This window comes from Salvelinus namaycush, chromosome 4, assembly GCF_016432855.1.
Source record: "Salvelinus namaycush isolate Seneca chromosome 4, SaNama_1.0, whole genome shotgun sequence".
Taxonomy (NCBI): domain Eukaryota; kingdom Metazoa; phylum Chordata; class Actinopteri; order Salmoniformes; family Salmonidae; genus Salvelinus; species Salvelinus namaycush.
In genome coordinates this window covers 20,918,646-20,942,508 of record NC_052310.1, presented here as the reverse complement: position 1 = coordinate 20,942,508, position 23,863 = coordinate 20,918,646, and the positions used below count along the sequence as shown (strand labels likewise).

At 44.2% G+C, this 23,863-nt stretch overlaps 1 protein-coding gene across 1 annotated transcript in view; it reads right to left on the bottom strand.

Annotated features, from left to right (window-relative positions):
* Nucleotides 1-466: 466 nt before the first annotated feature.
* kcnh4b (potassium voltage-gated channel, subfamily H (eag-related), member 4b) overlaps nt 467-23,863 on the bottom strand; it is a 55,205-nt gene continuing 31,808 nt past the window's right edge. The window contains exons 6-17 of the mRNA XM_038990423.1: nt 23,350-23,507; nt 18,840-19,047; nt 17,197-17,391; nt 16,816-17,015; nt 16,142-16,391; nt 14,936-15,150; nt 12,095-12,142; nt 8,996-9,396; nt 8,243-8,337; nt 4,578-4,654; nt 872-1,603; nt 467-799 (exon numbers count right to left, since the gene is read on the bottom strand). Coding sequence (XP_038846351.1) covers nt 467-799; nt 872-1,603; nt 4,578-4,654; nt 8,243-8,337; nt 8,996-9,396; nt 12,095-12,142; nt 14,936-15,150; nt 16,142-16,391; nt 16,816-17,015; nt 17,197-17,391; nt 18,840-19,047; nt 23,350-23,507 — 2,912 coding nt within the window. The remainder of the gene's footprint in view (nt 800-871; nt 1,604-4,577; nt 4,655-8,242; nt 8,338-8,995; nt 9,397-12,094; nt 12,143-14,935; nt 15,151-16,141; nt 16,392-16,815; nt 17,016-17,196; nt 17,392-18,839; nt 19,048-23,349; nt 23,508-23,863) is intronic.

Below are 23,863 nucleotides of genomic sequence, written 5' to 3'. Positions count from 1 at the left end.
TTCAATAATACACATGTTCAGGTTGATCTTTCAATCGAAAGAGAGAAACTCCTCAAAGGGAGCTAAATCTAAAAAGGACACACTTTATCAAATCCAAGATAACGCACAAAATGACATGCGTTTGCATAGTAAAGCTGTAAGTCGCTTGAACGCGGACTAACAAGTGATCCCCCAAAAAATGGGGGAAAACACGCCACACATTAAGAACACTCAAAAGTGCACGTCCGTAGTGTTGCACAATGTACTACAGTACCTATAATGCTCTGTAACATATCCACTTTTCTTGTCTTTGTAAAGATTGTTCAGTTCCCTATCCAGTTTTTAGTTCCCCATGGTGGTGGTTGGGGTTGAGTTGTTGGGGCCAAATGTAGGGCCAAGCGTAACCTTTTCACACTATCGTGCCAGCGCAGACCCTAGTGTGCTGACCCAGATATTTTCTTTTATTTTCTCTTGTGTGGAAAGGGTACTAGTCCGTCAGGTCCAGGCACCAGGACTGCTCTGTGCACTGAGTCTGAACTCCCAGGCTGGATCTCCTCGACCTGGTCCCGGGGCTCTCGCTGTCCCTGCTCTCCGTGGAGCCCCCATTCCCCAGCAGGCACTCCAGACTGGTGTGTCCCACCACTGCTGAGTCTCCCAAGGGGATGTGGGGAGGAGCGCAGTTGTCCTGCCTAGGAGGAGACTCTGAGTCCTGGGAACAGACGGACGATGGCCTGGGGAAGGAGGGGGCAGTTCCAGGGCTGGAGTGGACAGACAGACTGTGCAGGTCCTCGTCAAGGAGGCTGGAGGTGGATGTGTATTGCTGGGGGAAGTCGCGGCTTGGACCCCCGTCAAGCCCCAGGACTGCAGCAGGTTCCCCCAGGGTAGGCCTTGCAGGGTGTAAAAGGGGTTCTGAGGCTAGGTAGATGTGCGGGTAGGTGCTGGGGCAGGCATCCAGGAGGCTGTGAGTAGACGTGGGAGCACTAGACAGCCGACAGCTGTACAAACCGCTGCTAGGCGGCTGCAGACACAAGCTGGGTTGGGACTGGCTAATGCTAACTGGGATAGTGTCAAGGCCAGGGCGACTGTCGCCAAAGTCCTCATGCCCAGCAGTGGGAGCCGTGCCTGGGCTACCACCACTCTGTAAGGTTGGGCTAATGCTAAGCAAGGAAGGGCCAGTCCAGGGATGGGGTGAGGTTCTACCAGATCCCCGGCAGGGTCCTGGCATGGCCGCCGAGTCTGTCACATGGTAGAAGCTAGGGGACCCTGGGCTGGAAGACTGAGGTTGGGTCTGGTAGTGGCCCTCTAGCTGTGCCCCCCCTGTGGCCCTAGCCTGGCAGCTCCCCCCTGGAGCCTCACTGTAGCCCCAGCAAGGGTGGAGTGTGTCCGTGTGTCCCCCCTCCATGCTCCCAGGGTCCTGGTGGAGGTGCAGGCTGCTGGGGGCCAGGTTGTAGGCTGTGCCGGTGCTGGCGGTGGGGTTGGGGTTGGAGACCATTTGGACGGCGTAGGGATAGGAGGAGGACAGGGAGGCTGTGTAGTGGTGCACAGCCACCTGGGCCTGAAGAAGGTGCATCATGTGATGGAGGTCCTTGGTCAGCTGAGACACTTCGTTGTTCAAGTTGCCCATCTAGGAAAAGAGAACATATACTCAGGGGTTAGATTGGGGAGGGGAAAGCGACAACATATGAATGTATTCAGACCTTTGATCTGCACGTTGAAGTCGAATATTCATGCAAGTCTCCCACTGACGTCACTAGATGATTTACGCGAAAGTCATAGTTTAGTGCGAGGATCTCAAGTCTGAATATCTCAATATGTAAATATATATATACTTTACATATGTCGGAAATGAACATGGCACAGTAGCCACTTTTCATAACACGACCACCACTTACAAAATAGCCCAACCCAAACGACAGCGACTTTTATTCTCTCAAGCATATCTTTGCAACTCATTTCCAGCCCTCACAGTGTGACTCTTACTTCTCTGAAGCTTGCACAAAGTACGTCTATCCAACACTGACTAGCTACTGTTCTCTGTGACTAAGAAATGACCTGTTTTCACATGCATCCCAAAACTCCCAAGAGAGAGAGAGGGAGGGAGAGGCTGTAACGATTCAAAAAGGGAGGAAAGTGGAAGTGCACATGGGAGGGGGGGTAGAAGGAATCCGAGAAGAATGTTAGGGCGGGTTGGGTTGTCAACATCAGGTATTTTTGGTATTGTCGAGTCAGCTCTCGCAGGTTTTTCTCTGCAATGCAGAAGCACCCTGCTGATTAATTAATACCCACTTCAGACAAGGCCTACCTAGAACCATCTGTATACTCCAGCCCCACCTGCCACACATTTGCATCCACATTAGGGATGGAAGAACACATTGTGCTACATAAAGGTAGAAATAGCAAAGAATGTAATAGAATAAAGTCAATTTGAGTTGAATAGAATTTGGATGGAATAGAATAGGAATATAATAAAATACAATAGAGTTGGAATAGAATAACATACAATAGAGTTGGAATAGAATAGGAATAGAATAAAATACAATATAGTTGGAATAGAATAAAATACAATAGAGTTGGAATAGAATAGGAATAGAATAAAATACAATAGAATTGGAATAGAATAAAATACAATAGAGTTGGAATAGAATAGGAATAGAATAAAATACAATAGAGTTGGAATAGAATAAAATACAATAGAGTTGGAATAGAATAGGAATAGAATAAAATACAATAGAGTTGGAATAGAATTGGAATAGAATAAAATACAATATAGTTGGAATAGAATAAAATACAATAGAGGTGTAATAGAATAGGAATAGAATAAAATACAATTGGAATAGAATAGAATAGGAATAGAACAAAATACAATAGAGTTGGAATAGAATAAAATACAATTGGAATAGAATAGAAATCCAGAGATTGTGGTGGATGCCGCCATCCATTTATCGATAAGCATTTATTAAGGGTTAATACATTTTCTTCAGAGAGAATTTATGAGCCTCGGTAACACGTTTGTTAAATCACAAGAAGGTTAACCGTTCAAAGTATGATTTGTACTTTCTGTCGTTCTTTGTAGTATCACCAAGTGGTTCACATGTAATCCAAGATGTGGCGTTGAATGTACAAATATGCAAATTCTTAATGCTATAGATATTTTCACTAATTGAAGTATTGCATCACCAATTGTTGTTAGTATTTTATTCAACATTTATTGTACACATGCATATTCATGCTCTTATTATACATATTGCGTCGGTATACCCATTCCAGGTTTCTGTCTAAGAGGGGCTTCATGTTAAAGGGGCCAAGTGTATGATGAAACATAAAGAGAATATGCAGAGTTGTTGGACACTTGTAAGGGTCCATATAAGGTCATACATAAGATTATGCATATGTCAAACTATTACGAAGTCTGGTAAAGAAGCTAGGCAAATGGACCTATGCAAATAAAAAAGTACTAAAATTAGGTGTTCAAATCCTGCCGTGCCCTTCAGCAATTGAACTTGTATCAACATCAAGCTTTCACTGCTTTGTACAGAATATAGAAACTCTATGAAAGTGACTTTAGACAGAAGTGTCTGCTCAGCAAGAAACATAGGAGTAGTCTCAGCAGGAAAGTAGGAGTAGTCTCAACAAGAAACATAGGAGTAGTCTCAGCCAGAAAGTAGTAGTAGTCTCAACAAGAAACATAGGGGTAGTCTCAGCAAGAAAGTAGTAGTAGTCTCAACAATAAAAAATATAGGAGTAGTCTCAGCAAGAAAGTACTAGTAGTCTCAACAAGAAATATAGGAGTAGTCTCATCCAGAAAGTAGTGGTAGTCTCAACAAGAAACATAGGAGTAGTCTCAGCAAGAAACATAGGAGTAGTCTCAGCAAGAAAGCAGTATTAGTCTCAACAAAAAAACATAGGAGTAATCTCAGCAAGAAAGTAGTAGTAGTAGTCTCAACAAGAAAGTAGTAGTAGTCTCAACAACAAAAAACATAGGAGTAGTCTCAGCAAGAAAGTAGTAGTAGTCTCAACAAGAAACATAGGAATAGTCTCAGCAAGAAAGTAGTAGTAGTCTCAACAAGAAACATAGGAATAGTCTCAGCAAGAAAGCAGTAGTAGTCTCAACAAAAAAACATAGGAGTAGTCTCAGCAAGAAAGTAGTATTAGTCTCAACAAAAAAACATAGGAGTAATCTCAGCAAGAAAGTAGTAGTAGTCTCAACAAGAAAGTAGTAGTAGTCTCAACAACAAAACATAGGAGTAATATCAGCAAGAAAGTAGCAGTAGTCTCAACAATAAAAAATATAGGAGTAGTCTCAGCAAGAATGTAGTAGTAGTCTCAACAAGAAACATAGGAGTAGTCTCAGCAAGAAAGTAGTAGTAGTCTCAGCAAGAAAGTAGTAGTAGTCTCAACAACAAAACATAGGAATAGTCTCAGCAAGAAAGTAGTAGTAGTCTCAACAGGAAACATAGGGGTAGTCTCAGCAAGAAAGTAGTATTAGTCTTAACAAAAAAACATAGGAGTAGTCTCAGCAAGAAATATAGGACTAGTGTTCTCTTTCTCACTCAGCAGTTACGCTGCAATGAGGCTTACTCTACTGTAATGTACTGTACCTTCTGGTTGAGCTGACTGATGCTCTGTCTAACCTCTTCCGACTCCAGAAGCAAAGTGGCATTCACCTGCCTCATATCTGTGGAGGAAGAAACAGAAGAAGACAAATACCTCTTAGGATCATAAAACAATGAATAGGGATTGATTGATTGATTGGTTCATTGGTTGTTTGGTGTGATTGATTGGTTGAGTGGCTGTGTGTGATTGATTGATTTACAATACTGGAGTGTACTAGCGAATTTAATAAAATTAAACTTAATCTATGGCATTGATACTTATATGTTTCCCCTTGCATCTGTGTCTGGTGTTAGCTAGATAATGGCTTGCTTTAGTAACTCAAAAGTCTATTTTACATGGGAATCAGAATGTCTGTTCGGGACCTTGAAGACAAAACTGTAACTTGGCCACTCAGGAACATTCACTGTCTTCTTGGTAAGCAACTCCAGTGTAGATTTGGCCTTGTGTTGTAGGTCATTGTCCTGCTGAAAGGTGTATTCATCCTCTCCCAGTCTCTGGTGTAAAGCAGACTGAAGGAGGTTTTCCTCAAGGATTTTGTGCCTTGTTGCATACAAATACACATTTAGGAATATAATTATTCTGTATATTTGTATTCTTCTTTTCATTTAGGTCAATATTGTGGAGTGACTACAATGTTGTTGATCCAGCCTTAGTTTTCTACCATCACAGGCATTGAACTCTAGCTGTTTTAAAACCACAAATGCTAGCATCACTGAGCAGTTTCATTCCTGCAGCTCAGTTCAGAAGGACGACTGTATCTTTGATGTGTCCAGGTGGTTTAATATATAAACTCTGCAATGACAACAAGCTCAGTCCGATGATGCTGTGACATACCGCCCCAGACCATGACGGACCCTCCACTTCCAAATTGATCCCGCTCCAGAGTACAGGCCTCGGTGTAACGCTCATTCCTTCGACGATAAACGTGAATCTGACCATCACCCCTGGTGAGACAAAACCGCGACTCGTCAGTAAAGAGCACTTTTTGCCAGTCCAGTCTGGTCCAGCGACGGTGGGTTTGTGCCTATAGGCGGCGTTGTTGCCGGTGATGTCTGGTGAGGACCTGCTTTACAACAGGCCTACAAGCCCTCAGTCCAGCCTCTCTCAGCCTATTGTGGACAGTCTGAGCACTGATGGAGGGATTGTGCGTTCCTAGTGCAACTCAGGCAGTTGTTGTGGTCATCCTGTCCCGCAGGTGTGATGTTCGGATGTACCGATCCTGTGCAGGTGTTGTTACATGTGGTCTGCCACTGTGAGGACGATCAGCTGTCCGTCCTGTCTCCCTGTAGCGCTGTCTTAGGTGTCTCACAGTATGAACATTGCAATTTATTGCCCTGGCCACATCTGCAGTCCTCATGCCTCCTTGGAGAATGCCTAACATGCTGACCAGACCAGACACGTCGCGTGTGCGAGCGTCGCAAAATACATTTACAAATCCATGTTATTCAATTATTGCACCCACACTGCTCGTGCGCGCCAACGAGCGTCTGCGACGCCAAGGGCTAAAATAGAACTCATTCCTATTTCTGACGCAGATCGCGCTGAAAGTCCTGCCTCTCCCATCTCCTCATTGGTTTATAGAAGCAGGTACCCATGTGCCATCTCCTCATTGGTTATACCCACGTGGGTGATTGAAAGACGAACTTTGTTGCCGGTTGTCGTGGAAATACAATGAAAGTTTAGATGCGATCGCCATATAAGTTCAAAGATGAACAAGCCTGGAAGGAGGAGAGATGACTAAAATAACAACTCAAGGTTTATATCCCAGGACAAATTAGCTAGCAACAGCAAGCTAGCTAAACAGGACAAATTAACGTTAGCTAGCAAGTGCAAGCTAACTAGCTAAAATACCATACATGTTTAATGCTTTTCGACCTGTCCCCAAATGAATGTCATTGGTTCAGAGTTTGTTTTGATATTTTAACCTGCGTGTCGTGATCGCGTTTGATGTGGGGGGGCAAAATAAATGTATGCACGATAGCGCACGATGGCGCACGCGCGCAGCCGGTTTGGGCAAGGTGTTAGTGTCTTAACGACCGTTCCACAGGTGCATGTTCATTAATTGTTTATGGTTCATTGAACAAGCATGGGAAACAGTGTTTAAACCGTTTACAATGAAGATCTGTGAAGTTATTTGGATTTTTATGAATTATCTTTGAAAGACAGGGTCCTGAAAAAGGGACATTTCTTTTTTTGATGAGTTTACTACCGTTGAAAATGTTAGGGTCACTTAGAAATGTCCTTGTTTTTCAAAGGAAAGCACATTTTTTGTCATTAACATCAAATTGATCAGAAATACAGTGTAGACATTGTTAATGTTGTTTATGACTATTGTAGCAGGAAACGGCTGATTTTTTATGGAATATCTACATAGGCGTACAGAGGCCCATTATCAGCAACCATCCCTCCAGTGTTCCAATGTCACGTTGTGTTAGCTAATCCAAGTTTATAATTTTAAAAGGAAAAAGAAAACCTAGAAAACCCTTTTGCAATTATGTTAGCACAGCTGAAAACTGTTGTTCTGATTAAAGAAGCAATAAAACTGGCCTTCTTTAGACTAGTTGAGTATCTTGATCATCAGTCTTTGTGGGTTCGATTACAGGCTCAAAATGGCCAGACACAAAGAACTTTCTTCTGAAACTCGTCAGTCTATTCTTGTTCTGAGAAATAAAGGCTAATCCATGCGAGAAATTGCCAAGAAACTACTATTTAATGAAGCTGCCAGTTGAGGACTTGTGAGGCGTCTGTTTCTCAAACTAGACACTCTAATGTACTTGTCCTCTTGCTCAATTGTGCACCGGGGCCGCCCACTCCTCTTTCTATTCTGGTTCGAGCCAGTTTGCGCTGTTCTGTGAAGGGAGTAGTACACAGCGTTGTACGAGATCTTCAGTTGTAGTCCATGTAAGTTATGTGATTTGTTAAGCCCGAACTAATTTAGGCTTGCCTAAACAAAAGGCCTGAATCCATTACACTTATGCAACAACTATATTTTAGTTATGGATTTTTGATTTATAAAAACAATATATACATTTTTCACTTCGACAGAGTATTTCGTGTAGATTGTTGACAAAAAAATGACAAACCCGTTTTAATCCCACTCTGTAACACAATAATATGCAATGCACTGTATGTAAGTTGAAAACGTTGTATGTTAAAAGCACATTTTCGCTTACGTTTTCTTAAGTTGGAGCTAAGTTTGGGCCAACTAGTAATTTTTAGTTCAGGTAACACTTGGACCGAAAAGTTGAGTAAACAAAAAAATGGCTGTGGAAGCAGTTACTTAATAATAATTAGTTGAAACAACTCGATTTGTTTTATAGTGTGGATTAATTGAATGTTTAATTTAAGAAACAAAAGAAGAACTAAATCATAAAACACTTAAAGCATGAAAGGAATACTGTTTAAGCCCAAACTAGTTTTGATTGAATTACATTGCCCAATAAGTCCTTTACTGCCTTGTCTCACCTCTGAAGACACCTGAGATGTCATTTCATTTCTCTAACTTATATTCTGCATATGGGACAGCATGATGTCTGCCCCGGTTTGAACCCCACGTTCACCTTCAAGCCATCTGGCTCCCCGGTGAGACTCCCGCAGCGGGTGCGGTCAGGGTGCGGTCAACGCAGGGTTTAAGACGGTTTAGCGTTACCTTCGCTGGGACGTCCTGTGGTGCTGGCCTTGGGCCCACTGTGCTCCATGTTGAAGAGGAACGTGCGACCATTGTCCTCGATGCCGTCAACAACCCTGGCAGGGAGAGGGGGGGGGGGGGGGGGGGGGGGGGGGGGGGGGGGGGCAACAGTAACAGTAGAGCCCCTTTCAATTATCAAATTATCATCCGTCGCCACACGACCCAAGGAGCCGCAATGGGAGCCCCACTGGCAGCTGCCCATGCAGGATTAACCTGAGTAGAGCTGAAACTCTCTGGGCCGGAGGACATCGGAGCCTTATGGGCCACATTACAGTATTGCCTTCATGTGGGGCTCACTAGACACCGGCCGATACATTATGAATATGGATGGATGGTGTGTGGTAGGGGTTGGATAAAATCAGATAATCTTATTGCTTTACCAAAGTGGTTTGAGATCTGGTGAGATATGCAATTAAATGAGCATTAAATGCTATTGGAGAAGCTTGTAAATGCAATCCCATATCATTACACAGTGTATACATTGCTATTTAGTTACAATTGCGCTATGGAAATGTGCAATTTGTCCAGTTTAGCCTTGGCGAACGACTCTTTACAAAACAAAATTACTATATCACAGTATCCACACTAGCACACTACTTAATACACTTTGCCAATGCTGTACATCACTTAATATTACCTAGTGCACAAGTTTGGATATTCGGACAGAGATAAAGTGAAAGTCCAACAAAACTCGGGCCTCTGTGTGTGGTTTACCTTGGACTGAGGTCCGGCGGTACAAAACAGCTGACAGTGGGAATCAGCAGCTTGGAGGGCTTGCGGCCCTGACTCCCTGCCCCCAACTCCCCTGAGGTAGGGGGACTAGCAGGGGCTGCCACTGGTACACTGTGCTCCTTTTTCGGCAGCGGCTGTGGGGAAGACAGGCTGTGGCCCCGGGGTAGGCCTCCCCGGGTCGGGTTGGGCGAACGGCAGCGGCGCAGGGCATTGAACTGCCTCAGCTCGTCACCCAGCAGGTTGCCCAGGGAGGTGCGGCGCACGGGGCTGCTCAGGCTGGGCAAGAGGAGGTTTGCGCGGCGGGTGCGAGACGCTGGTGATAGGTGGTAGTACTCATCTGAGTCGTCGTGGAGACCTCCTTTTGTCTCAATGATGGACGGGAGCTTGTGCTCTGTGGAACCTCGGTGGTTCTGGGCGGCAGGGGAAAAAAAGAAAATGTATCAATTTCTCATATTTATTTCACCCTTATTTGAGCAGGGTGGCGTTCATTAGAATACAAAATGGAAAATTATTAAAAATATTTTGGAAAGTGGGGGAAACAAGACTGTTGCTTATTGGATAAGTCTAGGAAGTCCCTTCTCTGTTTTAGTCCATTTTCTTTCGTTTCACACCTAATGAACATGCTCAGAACATGTTCTCATTTACAGAGGGATGAGTGGAATTGAATAAACCAATTGGAAGCTGGGGATTATATGATATGATTCAAGATCTTCATATTGAATTCATATGTAGTTTTATGAAGCTACGGGTGGATAGGAGAAATTGCGAGGTTGATGCTGTTGCTAAATCTTTAAAAAAAAAAAAACATGCACCGACACTGAAGGAGAATTCAATTGGGCAAGCGAGGTGTCAAAAAACATTAGCCAAACCTACATTCATAAGCTCATAAGGCTTATTATTAACAAGAGATATTGACCCAGTTAGCGATCTGACTCCAGGGAGTGAACCGTTTTCTCTGCTCCAAATGAGTTCCAACCTTTAGGGCAAGTCCTGGGTCTTATTCATTAGGGCATAATGGGAAATGTTTCAAACAGTGAAACAAAAAATGTGTCCCAAGTAGTCCCTCTCTGTTCCAGTCCGCTTTCTTCCATTTGGTGGCTAATGAACCCGACCCTGGCGACAGGCTGGCGCTAACCCCTACAGAGAAGTTACAGCAACATGACCCGGAATTTTTTTACAAATCCAAACACACTTCAGAAAACGTGCATTACAATTTTGCCCACGAATGCAATTCTATTACAATCATCAAGTCATGGCAGAAACCCATCTTGTACAGAAACAGTTGAAGTCGGAAGTTTACATACACCTTAGCCAAATACATTTAAACTCAGTTTTTCACAATTCCTGACATTTAATCCTAGTAAAAATTCCCTGTCTTAGGTCAGTTAGGAGCACCTCTTTATTTTAAGAATGTGAAATGTCAGAATAATAGTAGAGAGGATGATTTATTTCAGCTTTTATTTCTTTCATCACATTCCCAGTGGGTCAGAAGTTTACATACACTCAATTAGTATTTGGTAGCATTACCTTTAAATTGTTTAACTTGGGTCAAACATTTTGGGTAGCCTTCCACAAGCTTCCCACAATAAGTTGGGTGAATTTTGGCCCATTCCTCCTGACAGAGCTGGTGTAACTGAGTCAGGTTTGTAAACCTCCTTGCTCGCACACGCTTTTTCAGTTCTGCCCACAAATGTTCTATAGGATTGAGGGCAGGGCTTTGTGATGGCCACTCCAATACCTTGACTTTGTGGTCCTTAAGTCATTTTGCCACAACTTTGGAAGTATGCTTGGGGTCATTATCCATTTGGAAGACCCATTTGCAACCAAGCTTTAACTTCCTGACTGATGTCTTGAGATGTTGCTTCAATATATCCACATAATTTTCCTACCTCATGATGCCATCTATTTTGTGAAGTGCTCCAGTCCCTCCTGCAGCAAAGCACCCCCACAACATGATGCTGCCACACCCGTGCTTCATGGTTGGGATGGTGTTCTTCGGCTTGCAAGCTTCCCCCTTTTTCCTCCAAACATAACAATGGTCATTATGGCCAAACAGTTCTATTTTTGTTTCATCAGACCAGAGGACATTTCTCCAAAAAGTACGATCTTTGTCCCCATGTGCAGTTGCAAACTGTAGTCTGGCTTTTTTACGGCGGTTTTGAAGCAGTGGCTTCTTCCTTGCTGAGCGGCCTTTCAGGTTATGTCGATATAGGACTCATTTTACTGTGGATATAGATACTTTTTTACCTGTTTCCTCCAGCATCTTCACAAGGTCCTTTGCTGTTGTTCTGGGATTCATTTGCACTTTTCGCACCAAAGTAGGTTAATCTCTAGGAGACAGAACGTGTCTCCTTCCTGAGCGGTATGACGGCTGCGTGGTCCCATGGTGTTTATACTTGCGCACTATTGTTTGTACAGATGAATGTGATACCTTCAGGCGTTTGGAAACTGCTCCCAAGGATGAATCAGACTTGTGGAGGTCTACAATTTTTTATTTGAGATTTTGGCTGATTTCTTTTGATTTTCCCATGATGTCAAGCAAAGAGGCACTGAGTTTGAAGGTAGACCTTGAAATACATCCACAGGTACACCTCCAATTGACTCAAATGATGTCAATTAGCCTATCAGAAGCTTCTAAAGCCATGACATAATTTTCTGGAACTTTCCAAGCTGTTTAAAGGCACAGTCAACTTAGTGTATGTAAACTTCTGATCCACTGGTATTGTGATACAGTGAATTATAAGTGAAATAATCAGCCTGTAAACAATTGTTGGAAAAATTACTTGTGTCATGCACAAAGTAGATGTCCTAACCGACTTGCCAAAACTATAGTTTGTTAACAAGAAATTTGTGGAGTGGTTGAAAAGCGAGTTTTAATGACTCCAACCAAAGTGTATGTAAACTTCCGACTTCAACTGTAGTGGGATGAACTAGTAAGGGTGCATTTGAAATGGCAAGTGACAGGCAGGCTTATGTGGAATGGGGAACTTTGACTAGTGGAATGGGGAAAAGAATGGTCAGTTAGACTACATGATGGTCAGTTAGACTACATGAAGGGAATATTATTGAAGTTGCATGGACGGCACTCACGTGTGGAAGCCTGGGCGACCTGGAGAACCTTGTCAGGCCCTGTGAAAAGAGTAATACAACAGGAATGATTGTAAATAAGGAAGACAAATTAAAAAAAATAATAATAATTTTATCGATTTGCACACACACACTTTAACACATCCTTTATGCATTCAGGTAGTCCACTTTTCCAAATCCTCCTTTCGGGAATATATTATGTCTTATAAAATCACATGAACCTGTTTCCTAAGCCTCCATGTTATTTCTTTGATCATTATCTGAATGTTGCTAGGGATGGCATCTTTGCCACGCAGACTGAATCTGTTAATTGGTCCTGCATTGGATGGCAGCTGGATTCCAGAGAGAGTTCTTCTCTCTGCTGCCATGGAGGGAAATTGCCAGCAATGTATCGCAATTACGGGCTGCAACTATGACACTTTACACCGTGAAACTTTAATTTTGTCGAAGCCTAGCTTCATATATTCTGAATACATGTTTTCTCTCTGACAGTACGGTTTCTTGTATGTACAATATACACCAGCATAATCCTTGCTTTCTCTTTGATCATAACACACGGCACAGGGAGCTCAGGACAGTGACAGTAAGCCTCCTTAGAGAAAATACAAGTATCTCCCTTACTGCCAATAAAAATAAATGCAATAAACAGGCTTCCTTTCTTAGATTTTTTTCAGTGACAACATCGAGTCTTTGGTAACAATATTGAACAGTGTATATAATATAGGTGAGCTATTACTGGATAAAGAAGGGCTCATCTTTCACACTGGGGGAAAAGTTTTCCAAAGGGACACAGCCTCCCTGAAGCTAATGGGAATGTCATTACTGACATTAATTGTTATCAATTAATGGGGAAACTTATGCATTTCAAGTCCTGCCAGTGGCCCACATAGCAAATAGATTTAGAGAGAGTTCAATCAAATATTGTTATCCCTTAAATCAAAAGAGAGTGTGGTGACTCTCTGTAGGCTGTGTGTGTGTGTGTGTGTGTGTGTGTGTGTGTGTGTGTGTGTGTGTGTGTGTGTGTGTGTGTGTGTGTGTGTGTGTGTGTGTGTGTGTGTGTGTGTGTGTGTGTGTGTGTGTGGTGTGTGTGGTGTGTGTGTGTGTGTGTGTGTTTCTGCGCATGCCGTGCGTATGTCTAAAAAGTGCTATGAGAAAGTGATAGGGGCTATTGTCTGTGAGTGTTTGTGTGTGTGGACAGTGGAGAGGGGCCTGGCTACCAGTGTGGAAGTTAAGTATCTATAACAGAGTTTTATAACTGCTTATGAGTATACTATGGACTCTTATAGTCAGTGTAGTACTATTATAAGGCATTATAAAGGACATTGTAATAAGCATTATACCCTTTACGAAAGTGTTATCCAGATTTTCAGCACTGAGTTCTCCTTCAGTCTGTGCTAGGTTGAAGCCTGGCCTCATGCCAGAGCACACTTCGAACAGATGGTGAGAGGGAACTAGAGCATTGCTCAGACCCAAAACCTGATTACAAACCACTTTGCGGGCCTGCAATTCAACGCACAGTGTTGAAGACAGACAGTGCAAGGCTGCCAAATGAATGAGAAACAAATATCATTTCAATTCAACCAAATGCCTTCATTTCATTTCTTCTTGTGCGCCATGCTCAAATTGCCCCCCCCCCCCCCCCCCCCCCCCCCCCCCCGAAAACACAAAGAATAAATTTGAATCCAAACCGAACGCTTAAACAAATGTAATATCAACGTCGCTCAAATCTCGTTTCTGAAGACATGAAAGGAAATTAGATGAAATGCATGCAACGTGACGAGAGAAAAAAAACGCTGAAATAATCCAAAAGATGACAAGGCGGCGATATAAAGACTTTGTAAAAATTACACGCCTTTGACTGATGAAAGCTTAGCTAGTAGCTATTTCTTCACGTCTGTCCTTTGATTCGCCATGTTGTCAAACCACAAGGGGTTTACAAAACTCCATTCCCTTCTATTGTTTGGAAGAGATTGAGGGGAGTCTGTGAGCTGATGCCAGCATAAGGACTACATACCATAGTCATAACTCAAACCTACTGCATTTATGTAGTACAGACACATTTAGTAAATACTTATGTTAACAACTGCAAGACATACTAAAAATATAAAGCATTTCTGAAATTCTTATGAACAGTTTATGAAGGTGGCATGTATGGGTTATGAATGTGTTATGAAGTCCTAATGTAGGTAACCTTCAAGTAAAGCACCAGACTTTCCTCTGTTTACAGCCTTTCCAAAGTAATCACACACTAAATACATTTTTTGTTGTTGTTGCTTTGTGTGAATTAAGCAACTGTCACTTGTTCTGGGGTAATGACCGCTGTGGGTAGAACATGCCCTTAGGCACAGATCTAGGATCAGCTTCTCTCCCCAACCCATAACCTTAAACATTAGCGGCGAAAACCACAAAACTGATGTTAGATTAGCATCTAGGGACAAGTTTATCCCACTCTGTTATATGTAGAGCGGGGCTAGGATATGCGTAACAGTAGCACTGACAAATAGAATTGCCATGACAATAAAGTCACCGAGTTTGATTGGTCAAGAGAGGATTGATCAGTTGTGCAGAAGGAACGTCAAGGAGAGTGACAATGACATGAGGCATTTTAGTGTAAAAACAGCTTATGTAATGGTTTGCTTTATTCACCTCTAAAAATGTTGTATAAGCGATTTTACATGAGCATAGCATCAACTTCTTTCATTCAAATGTTTTTAGAGTTTTGGTAGAGGTTGCTGTGGAGGTGTGTGTGTGTGTGTGTGTGTGTGTGTGTGTGTGTGTGTGTGTGTGTGTGTGTGTGTGTGTGTGTGTGTGTGTGTGTGTGTGTGTGTGTCTCACCTCTGCCTCGCTGCCCTCTCTCAGGTTGTATGTGAGGTTGTGGAGGATATCTGCGGTGAACAGGCTGGCGTACTCCGGGTAGAACTCCAGCACCTCCCTTAGAGCCCGCACACTGATGTACTGCAGGTCGCAGTAGGTCAGCGCCTTCACGTCCGCATTAGTCTTGATCACGTGATCCGTCCCCGGCAGGTCGGAGCCAATCAGATCCCCCTTCCCTGTAACCAACCAGTCAGCAACATACAGTATGGCACGTGTTGGTGCTGCTGAGGAATCATTGGCCCTGTCCAGAAAACCCCCTAGCCTCTACCCCATAGGTACTTGTGGAAATCTCCTCTAGTACCCCCAGCCAATTCTAGTACCCCCAGCCAGTTCTAGTACCCCAGACAGTTCTAGTACCCCAAGCCAGTACTAGTACCCCAGCCAGTTCTAGTACCCCCAGCCAGTTCTAGTACCCCCAGCCAGTTCTAGTACCCCCAGCCAGTTCTAGTACCCCCAGCCAGTTCTAGTACCCCAGCCAGTTTGAGTACACCAGCCAGTTTGAGTACCCCCTGCCAGTTCTAGTACCCCAGCCAGTTCTAGTACCCCCATCCAGTTCTAGTACCCCCAGACAGTTCTAGTACCCCCAGACAGTTTGAGTACCACCGGCCAATTTGAATACCCCCAGCCAGTTCTAGTACCCCCAGCCAGTTTGAGTACCACCGGTCAATTTGAATATCCACAGCCAGTTTTAGTACCCCCAGCCTGTTCTAGTACCCCAGCCAGTCCTAGTGCCCCCAACCAGTTTAGATTCCTCCAGTCAGTTCTACTTTTTTGAACAAATCCAGTACTAGCACACATTATTCAACTAATAAAGGACTTGATGAGCAGTTAACCAGTCGAATCAGCTGTGCTAAAAGAATAATAGATCAAATGAGTGGATCTGGGTACTCGAGGAGAGGTTAAGGAAACTCTGGTATAAGAAAGGTGATGAAAGTCCTATCAAGCCCATCAAATGTTTATCATATTCCATCCCCACTTCAGAGTAGGGTGAAGTTGCCCCTAGACACTGATCTTTGGTCAGTTTAGCATTTTCCCCACTAATGGTTAAGGTTTGGATTGGGGGAAGGGAAGCAGGTACAGATCTAGGATCAAAGGGGAACTTCACCCTCTCTCTTCAATCCCACATATGACCTACAGACGACAATGACCTTTGACCCCTATACTAACCTAGGATGGCCAGGACCATGCTGTCCTTGAGCACCTCCAGGGAACCCGAGCAGACAAAGTAGTTAGCGTGGAGCGCGTCGCCCTGCCGGATCAAGTACTCGCCAGGGGCGCAGAACGAGGTCTTGATGTGGAGGGAGAGCGAGCGCAGACAGCCACGGCTGGCCCCCTCGAACACGGGCAGCTGCAGGATGTCCTTGTTCAGGTGCATGGCGATGTCGGCCCGCAGCTCGTCCGGGAAGTCGTGCAAGAGCTGGAACGGAGAGAAAGAGGACGAGAGAGAGATAGAGGGAGGGAGGAGGGAGGGAGAGAGAGGGAAAGCCAGCGGGAAAGAGAGAAAGAGAGAGAGAGAGAGCACTTGACCAATGTAAAAAGGACCATGTCAACTTGTCAATATGGCTACCATATAGTGTGTTGTAATAGAGTAGTGGCTGGAGGGTACACACTTAAAGTTGTCAAATGTATTTTAATATAAAAAATATATATATATTATATTGTATATTAGTCTTAATTTTTGCTGCACCCCAGGAAGTGTAGCTGCTGCCTTGGCAGGAGCTAATGGGGATCCATAATAAATGCAAAACACAATAAGATAGCGTAAAGCGGAAATGGATCTGTGTGTTTTATGCATCGTTCTGTTGTTGTATTGTGGTTGCATTATGGTCGTATGGCCTTACCTCGTTGGCATCGATGCCATTGTTAACGGACCAGGTGGTCTGGAAGTACTCCAGCATTCGCTGTTTGAGCTGCTGGGGCAGACGGTGAACCCTGATGAAGTCCTTCAAGTCCTTCATGCGCGTGTGGTAGAGGGAGCGCCGGGAGTACATCCGCTGGATGATGGCCGTCACGTTACCAAATACCACCGCATGCATCAGGGCTGGGTGTGGGGGAGAGAACAGAAGAGAAGAGGAAAGGAGAGGAGATGCAGAGGAACAAGACACACATTTGAAATCCCCATAGCCACAGTGCGACTTACAAATGAAAAGACGCCAAATTGCATCCAAACTTTGGGCCTGGAATGCCCGCTTGCCAGCGCCAAACCAAGGTGCCACACTCACCCCCTATGAGCATAGTGCAGATAGAGAAGATCTTCTCGGCGTCAGTGTTGGCACACACGTTGCCGAAGCCCACGCTGGTGAGGCTACTGAGGGTGAAGTAGAGGGCAGCGATATAGGAGCTGCGTACTGAGGGTCCGCCCAGTGTGCTGTTGGCGTATGGAGTCTCCAAACGCTTGCCCAGCTCATGGAGCCAACCTGGAGGGTAGGGGGTGTAGGGGTGAGACCAGGTCAGAAGGTCAGCATTCATATAACTCCAAGCCACGCTTACTTGTATAACTTAGGGGTTTTATTTTAAATTTTTATGAATCAACATTGAGAATTCAGACAAGTTGTGCTGGAAGAAAACTGGGGTGGGGAGAGAGAGAACATTATTTTTTGTGAACAAATATATCATTTTGTCGACATTTAGAAAACAAATTGTTGTGGAAATCTGTTGCAGCTCAGGTCGACTACAAAACCCACAATGCACTGCACTCTCTCTTGGCTGGCTGGCTAGCTAGTTAGCTAGCAAACTTAGCTACACACAATAATACTAAAGTTAAAATCAGCATGTGAAGTATCTAGCGAGCTGTAAAATCCCCTAAACAAACTGCACTATCAATTTAAGAGTATATCTCACCGAGTTCAACTCGCCAGAGCGAGTGCAGAGTATGTCGCTATTGCAACAATGGCCCTTTCCCACATTTCCCAAAGACACAGGGCACATTGTGAGATTGTACTTGAAGGAGAAGCTGAGTTGAATAATTTGGTCCACTTTTTAAATTGAGCACATCTAAGTGAAATATCTACTTAGTCATGACGATATAAACGGATGGATGTGTTCTAGACAAGTATGCCCATACCATCTATTGGATGATTTGGCGATCTGGAGTGCAGGTAATTGTTATAAAAGCATTATGTAATGTGATAGTGTGTTATCCCCTATCTCCAGTGACGAGAACCATGTAGTATGACGCTTTCCGACACAAGTTCCCGGATTTCACATACGGACCACTTAGAAGTTAAATCACGGGGAGCATTTTTATTTGAACAACTGAACATAGGCTTCCAACAAATTGATAGGAGTTCCATGATTTTTATTTCTGGGGGTGGATCATGCCTTTAAGAGCGATGTTCTGGGTGCGCAAGAGGAGACACTTCTACTCTAATACTGTCAAATAAATGCTGTTTGTATCGTTAGAGAGCAAGCGTGAACATCTTCTGTTGCAGTACACTGCCTATGTCACTGTTCAGGTGGTCTGTCGTCAAAGACTTGGAGTGATGGGGGCGTTGGCAAGGCACTCGCTGGTTGCTACCCCTGCCAGGGCACACCAAGAGTCAGGAAGCTGGCATGGACTTAAGGGAGCTGGTGGAATGAGGTTGTGTCCTCCAGGGATAAATAAGGCCCAGTATTGCTTTCCTTTGACGCACACTTGAACACATGCACACACACACTTACGCATGCCTACACGCACACACACACACATATGGGGCTGGAGACTTAAATTTGGTGCATCTATCGAGTATGATCAATGTGTGGGTGCGCATTGTGTGCGTGCACACACGTGAATATGTCTGTACATCCCAGGCCCTAGTATTTGTGTGTCTCCCCTCTCACCCACCCACACGGCCCTCACCTTCCTCACTCAGCCAGCCAGACTCACCTATGTCCCAGGTGTCTGGGTCGTTGTTCTCCATCTCCTTGCGTCCGATGATGTACCAGATGCAGGCCATCCAGTGGGCCAGCAGGGCGAACATGGACATGAGCAGGGTGAGCACCATGGCACTGTACTGGGAGTAACGGTCCAGCTTCTGGAGAAGCCTCAACAGCCGCAGCAAGCGAACCGTCTTCAGCAGGTGGACCAGGGAGGTCTGGGACCAAGAGGACAGAGAGAACAAAGATAAGAACAGATTTTTCTTTTCTTTTTTTTAAGATTCATTTTGAGAGAGTGGAGTAAGTTGTGTAGATCATTGAAATGAAATTGTAATTTAAATTTTTTGAATTAGAATTGTTTTCCACATTCACTTGGTGTGGAGTAGGTTGAAGATAATTGAAATCCGAATTTAAAAAATATATATATATTTAAGGCAACATTCATGACAACAACATGTGGAAACTATGAAAACGAGCTGCCAGAATAGCTCCAATGCGCCTTGGAATAGCTTCTACAAGTGTCTGGAACTCTATTGGAGGGATGCGACACCATTCGTCTATGGGAAATCCCATCATTTGGTGTTTTGTTGATGGTTGATGGAAAACGCCGTCTCAGACGCCTCTCCAGAATCTCACATAAGTGTTCAATTGGGTTGATATCTGGTGACTGAGACGGCCATGGCATATGGTTTACATCGTTTTCATGCTCATCGAACCATTGAGTGACCTCTCGTGCCCTGTGGATGGGGACATTGTCGTCTTGTACGAGACCACTTCCGTTAGCATTGAAAATGATTCACCATAGGTTGAAGGGGATCACTCAGAATATCTGTGTATTTATTGCGGTTTACCTTGCCCTCTAAGGGGTTGAGTGGACATTAACCATGGAAAATGCACCTCAAACCATAATAGAGTTTCAACTTAATTTACTCAAGCGCACCCTTTATTTTGACAGTTACCTATATACACTGCTCAAAAAAATAAAGGGAACACTTAAACAACACAATGTAACTCCAAGTCAATCACACTTCTGTGAAATCAAACTGTCCACTTAGGAAGCAACACTGATTGACAATAAATTTCACATGCTGTTGTGCAAATGGAATAGACAAAAGGTGGAAATTATAGGCAATTAGCAAGACACCCCCAATAAAGGAATGGTTCTGCAGGTGGTGACCACAGACCACTTCTCAGTTCCTATGCTTCCTGGCTGATGTTTTGGTCACTTTTGAATGCTGGCGGTGCTTTCACTCTAGTGGTAGCATGAGACGGAGTCTACAACCCACACAAGTGGCTCAGGTAGTGCAGTTCATCCAGGATGGCACATCAATGCGAGCTGTGGCAAAAAGGTTTGCTGTGTCTGTCAGCGTAGTGTCCAGAGCATGGAGGCGCTACCAGGAGACAGGCCAGTACATCAAGAGACGTGGAGGAGGCCGTAGGAGGGCAACAACCCAGCAGCAGGACCGCTACATCCGCCTTTGTGCAAGGAGGTGCACTGCCAGAGCCCTGCAAAATGACCTCCAGCAGGCCACAAATGTGCATGTGTCTGCTCAAACGGTCAGAAACAGACTCCATGAGGGTGGTATGAGGGCCCGACGTTCACAGGTGGGGGTTGTGCTTACAGCCCAACACCGTGCAGGACGTTTGGCATTTGCCAGAGAACACCAAGATTGGCAAATTCGCCACTGGCGCCCTGTGCTCTTCACAGATGAAAGCAGGTTCACACTGAGCACGTGACAGACGTGACAGAGTCTGGAGACGCCGTGGAGAACGTTCTGCTGCCTGCAACATCCTCCAGCATGACCGGTTTGGCGGTGGGTCAGTCATGGTGTGGGGTGGCATTTCTTTGTGGGGCCGCACAGCCCTCCATGTGCTCGCCAGAGGTAGCCTGACTGCCATTAGGTACCGAGATGAGATCCTCAGAGCCCTTGTGAGACCATATGCTGACACATGCACATTTGTGGCCTGCCGGAGGTCATTTTGCAGGGCTCTGGCAGTGCTCCTCCTTGCACAAAGGCGGAGGTAGCGGTCCTGCTGCTGGGTTGTTGCCCTCCTACGGCCTCCTCCACGTCTCCTGATGTACTGGCCTGTCTCCTGGTAGTGCCTCCATGCTCTGGACACTACGCTGACAGACACAGCAAACCTTTTTGCCACAGCTCGCATTGATGTGCCATCCTGGATGAGCTGCACTACCTGAGCCACTTGTGTGGGTTGTAGACTCCGTCTCATGCTACCACTAGAGTGAAAGCACCGCCAGCATTCAAAAGTGACCAAAACATCAGCCAGGAAGCATAGGAACTGAGAAGTGGTCTGTGGTCACCACCTGCAGAATCACTCCTTTATTGGGGGTGTCTTGCTAATTGCCTATAATTTCCACCTTTTGTCTATTCCATTTGCACAACAGCATGTGAAATTTATTGTCAATCAGTGTTGCTTCCTAAGTGGACAGTTTGATTTCACAGAAGTGTGATTGACTTGGAGTTACATTGTGTTGTTTAAGTGTTCCCTTTATTTTTTTGAGCAGTGTATATTGGCACCCTTGCACTTTACAATGGAGTGCAATGGAGCCGAATGTTCTGTTTTCTGTTTTCGAACCTGGTTGAATGGCTATTTCTACCCTGTAGCAGTGGCGACCCGTCATTCAGGGCAGGTGGGGCTGAGCCCCACCTGTTTTGAGCCCCACATTTCTAGCAAATAAAATACATTTCTATAAATAAATAACAAATGTTGTGACTTGCCTGTTTTGCATGTTATTTTGGCATTAATACGTGTCACATCAGTTTCCAAACAATGTAAAAAAAAATATATATCATCCGAGTTAATAAAGCCACATACACACATGGTCTTTTTTTGTTTTCCAAAGTAAGGCAGCTCCAAAATGCAGGTGTTTCAGCCTAGCTCAGTGCTTTCTGTGGTGGGGCGAGCCAGCAAAAAATAGGAGCATTGCGCCGTGATTGGCTCAGTGTTCTGTCACTCATGGGGACACTACGTCATCACCAAGTTTAAGTCCTTAGTAAGGGTAGACATCCAAGCTTCAGCCCATTGGGTCCTGTCATAGAGTTATATTACAAGTGCCCTTCCAAGAAGGCTCAAGGTCATTGGCCACAGATAAAATGACATCAAATCACGTTATGTGTACAGTAGCTTTGATTGGACTGATCATGTCAACATCTTACTTTCAAAGTCTTAGCTAGCAGTCATCATCATGAATCAAGTCGACAATCTACTGGCAAATCCTTTTTCATCCTTGTCATATGGAGAGAAATAATGAAGAGAAATTATAGATAAACTATCGGTGCTCATCGGCCATTGGACATAAAGATTACACAACAAGTTGGAAATCGCAAATTCAACAATGAGTCGTTTGGAAGGAATCAGTAGCTAACTGCAAGCATTGCAAAGCAACCAGTAGCCTGCTATTCAATGGAGTGGCTGTGTCTTTTTTTCTCAGAGTTCCCACTATAAATCCAGAGAATGCCAGACTTTGATGACAAAGTTTGATTAAAACATTTGCCCACAAAGGACTGCCTCGCCACCTTCAGTGAGCACATCACAAGCCAAGGTGAATCCAAAAATGTCTTGTATGCTGCTGCATAAATTATGTAATATGCAAGGGAGATATGTATACTGTAGCTAAGAAAGTAATACTGAGTGTATGTTGTGTAGTAAGCTGATAGTAGCCCATGTGCCTCACCCTAATGATTTGGTCTATTTTCACCTCTTAATATCGCCTACCGTCACTATTCTGACTCGGTGGTGCTGCACATGTAGCCTATAACCTGTTTATGAGAAATCTCATCATCTAATATTGTAAGAGGTTTCATTGTCTGCTTATATGCCCCCTTTCTTTATCCTACGGTTCTGACTTGGTGTACAGGGGAAATACTGTAAGAGCAGCCCATGTTCTGCATTCTGTTGCTGTACATTTCAAAAGTGCTGAACACATAGTTATACTGACTACGTCCGTCTTACTCCAGCTCGCTCATTAATGTCTTCATCAAAATTACGGAATGCCTCTTCTCTGCTCATCGTTGCCTTATGCCATAGTTTGTACATCTCAATTATCAGTAGCAACCACATTTGTTTAAGCAAGTCAGCCATATCAGCTATGTTTTAAAAAAAGGCAGTAAGTGTGGCTGAATGAATTGTTTTGCTGCCAGACAAGGCTCCGCTGATAGCCAGGTGTGGCGGTGGTAAGGATTCACTCCATGGTGCTGAAAGGAAAGCTCTGCTGTTGAGACAGCTTTATGTGTGCACCACTTGTCGCCGTTATAGTGCAATTAATGTATTGTTTAGTGTTGTGTAGTGTCTTTGCTGGCATGCTTACATGCTAAAATCGCCACTGCCCTGTAGGCACCTGCAACTTACCAAAGGTATTATAAATTACACTTGCTGAGAATCACTTGCCTCCAACCAAATTAATTAGAATTTATCCAGGCCATTTTTTTATTCTTTGAAGTGAATTTGTATGTGTATAGGTACAGTAGAGTGTATGTGAATATACGACCTCATATACCCACCACAGTGATGTTGAAGGCATAGAGCAGGTCAAAGGGCAGTGCAGCCACCAGGTCGACAAAGAACCAGGTGGTGGCGTAGTGGATGCAAATGGAGCGTGTCTCGTACACCACCTGACCCGACGTGCTCACAAAGGATGTTCGGAAGTTCAGGATGATGTCTGTGAATGGAGTGGGTATGAAATAAGTGATAAGGTTCCAAAATAGCTAAATGTTTGCTTAGTGGTCACAGAAATGTTTCAGTCATGGTAGCATAGTGGTCACCCAACCCTTGGGGAAAACCCTGTGAATGCTTTTGCTCCAGCCCTGCACTACAGCACCTAATTCAACGTATATCTCACCAAGAGGTGTTGTCGTTTCTGGCTGGAGAAAAAGACTGCACACCCAAGTTTTTCAGGACCAGCATCCGACCTGGGTTCAAATACTATTCAGGTATTTCAAATAATTTCACATTCATTTCGTAGTAAGTATTTGGATATTTTTTCTTAAACATAGTTGAATATTGGAAATATACTTG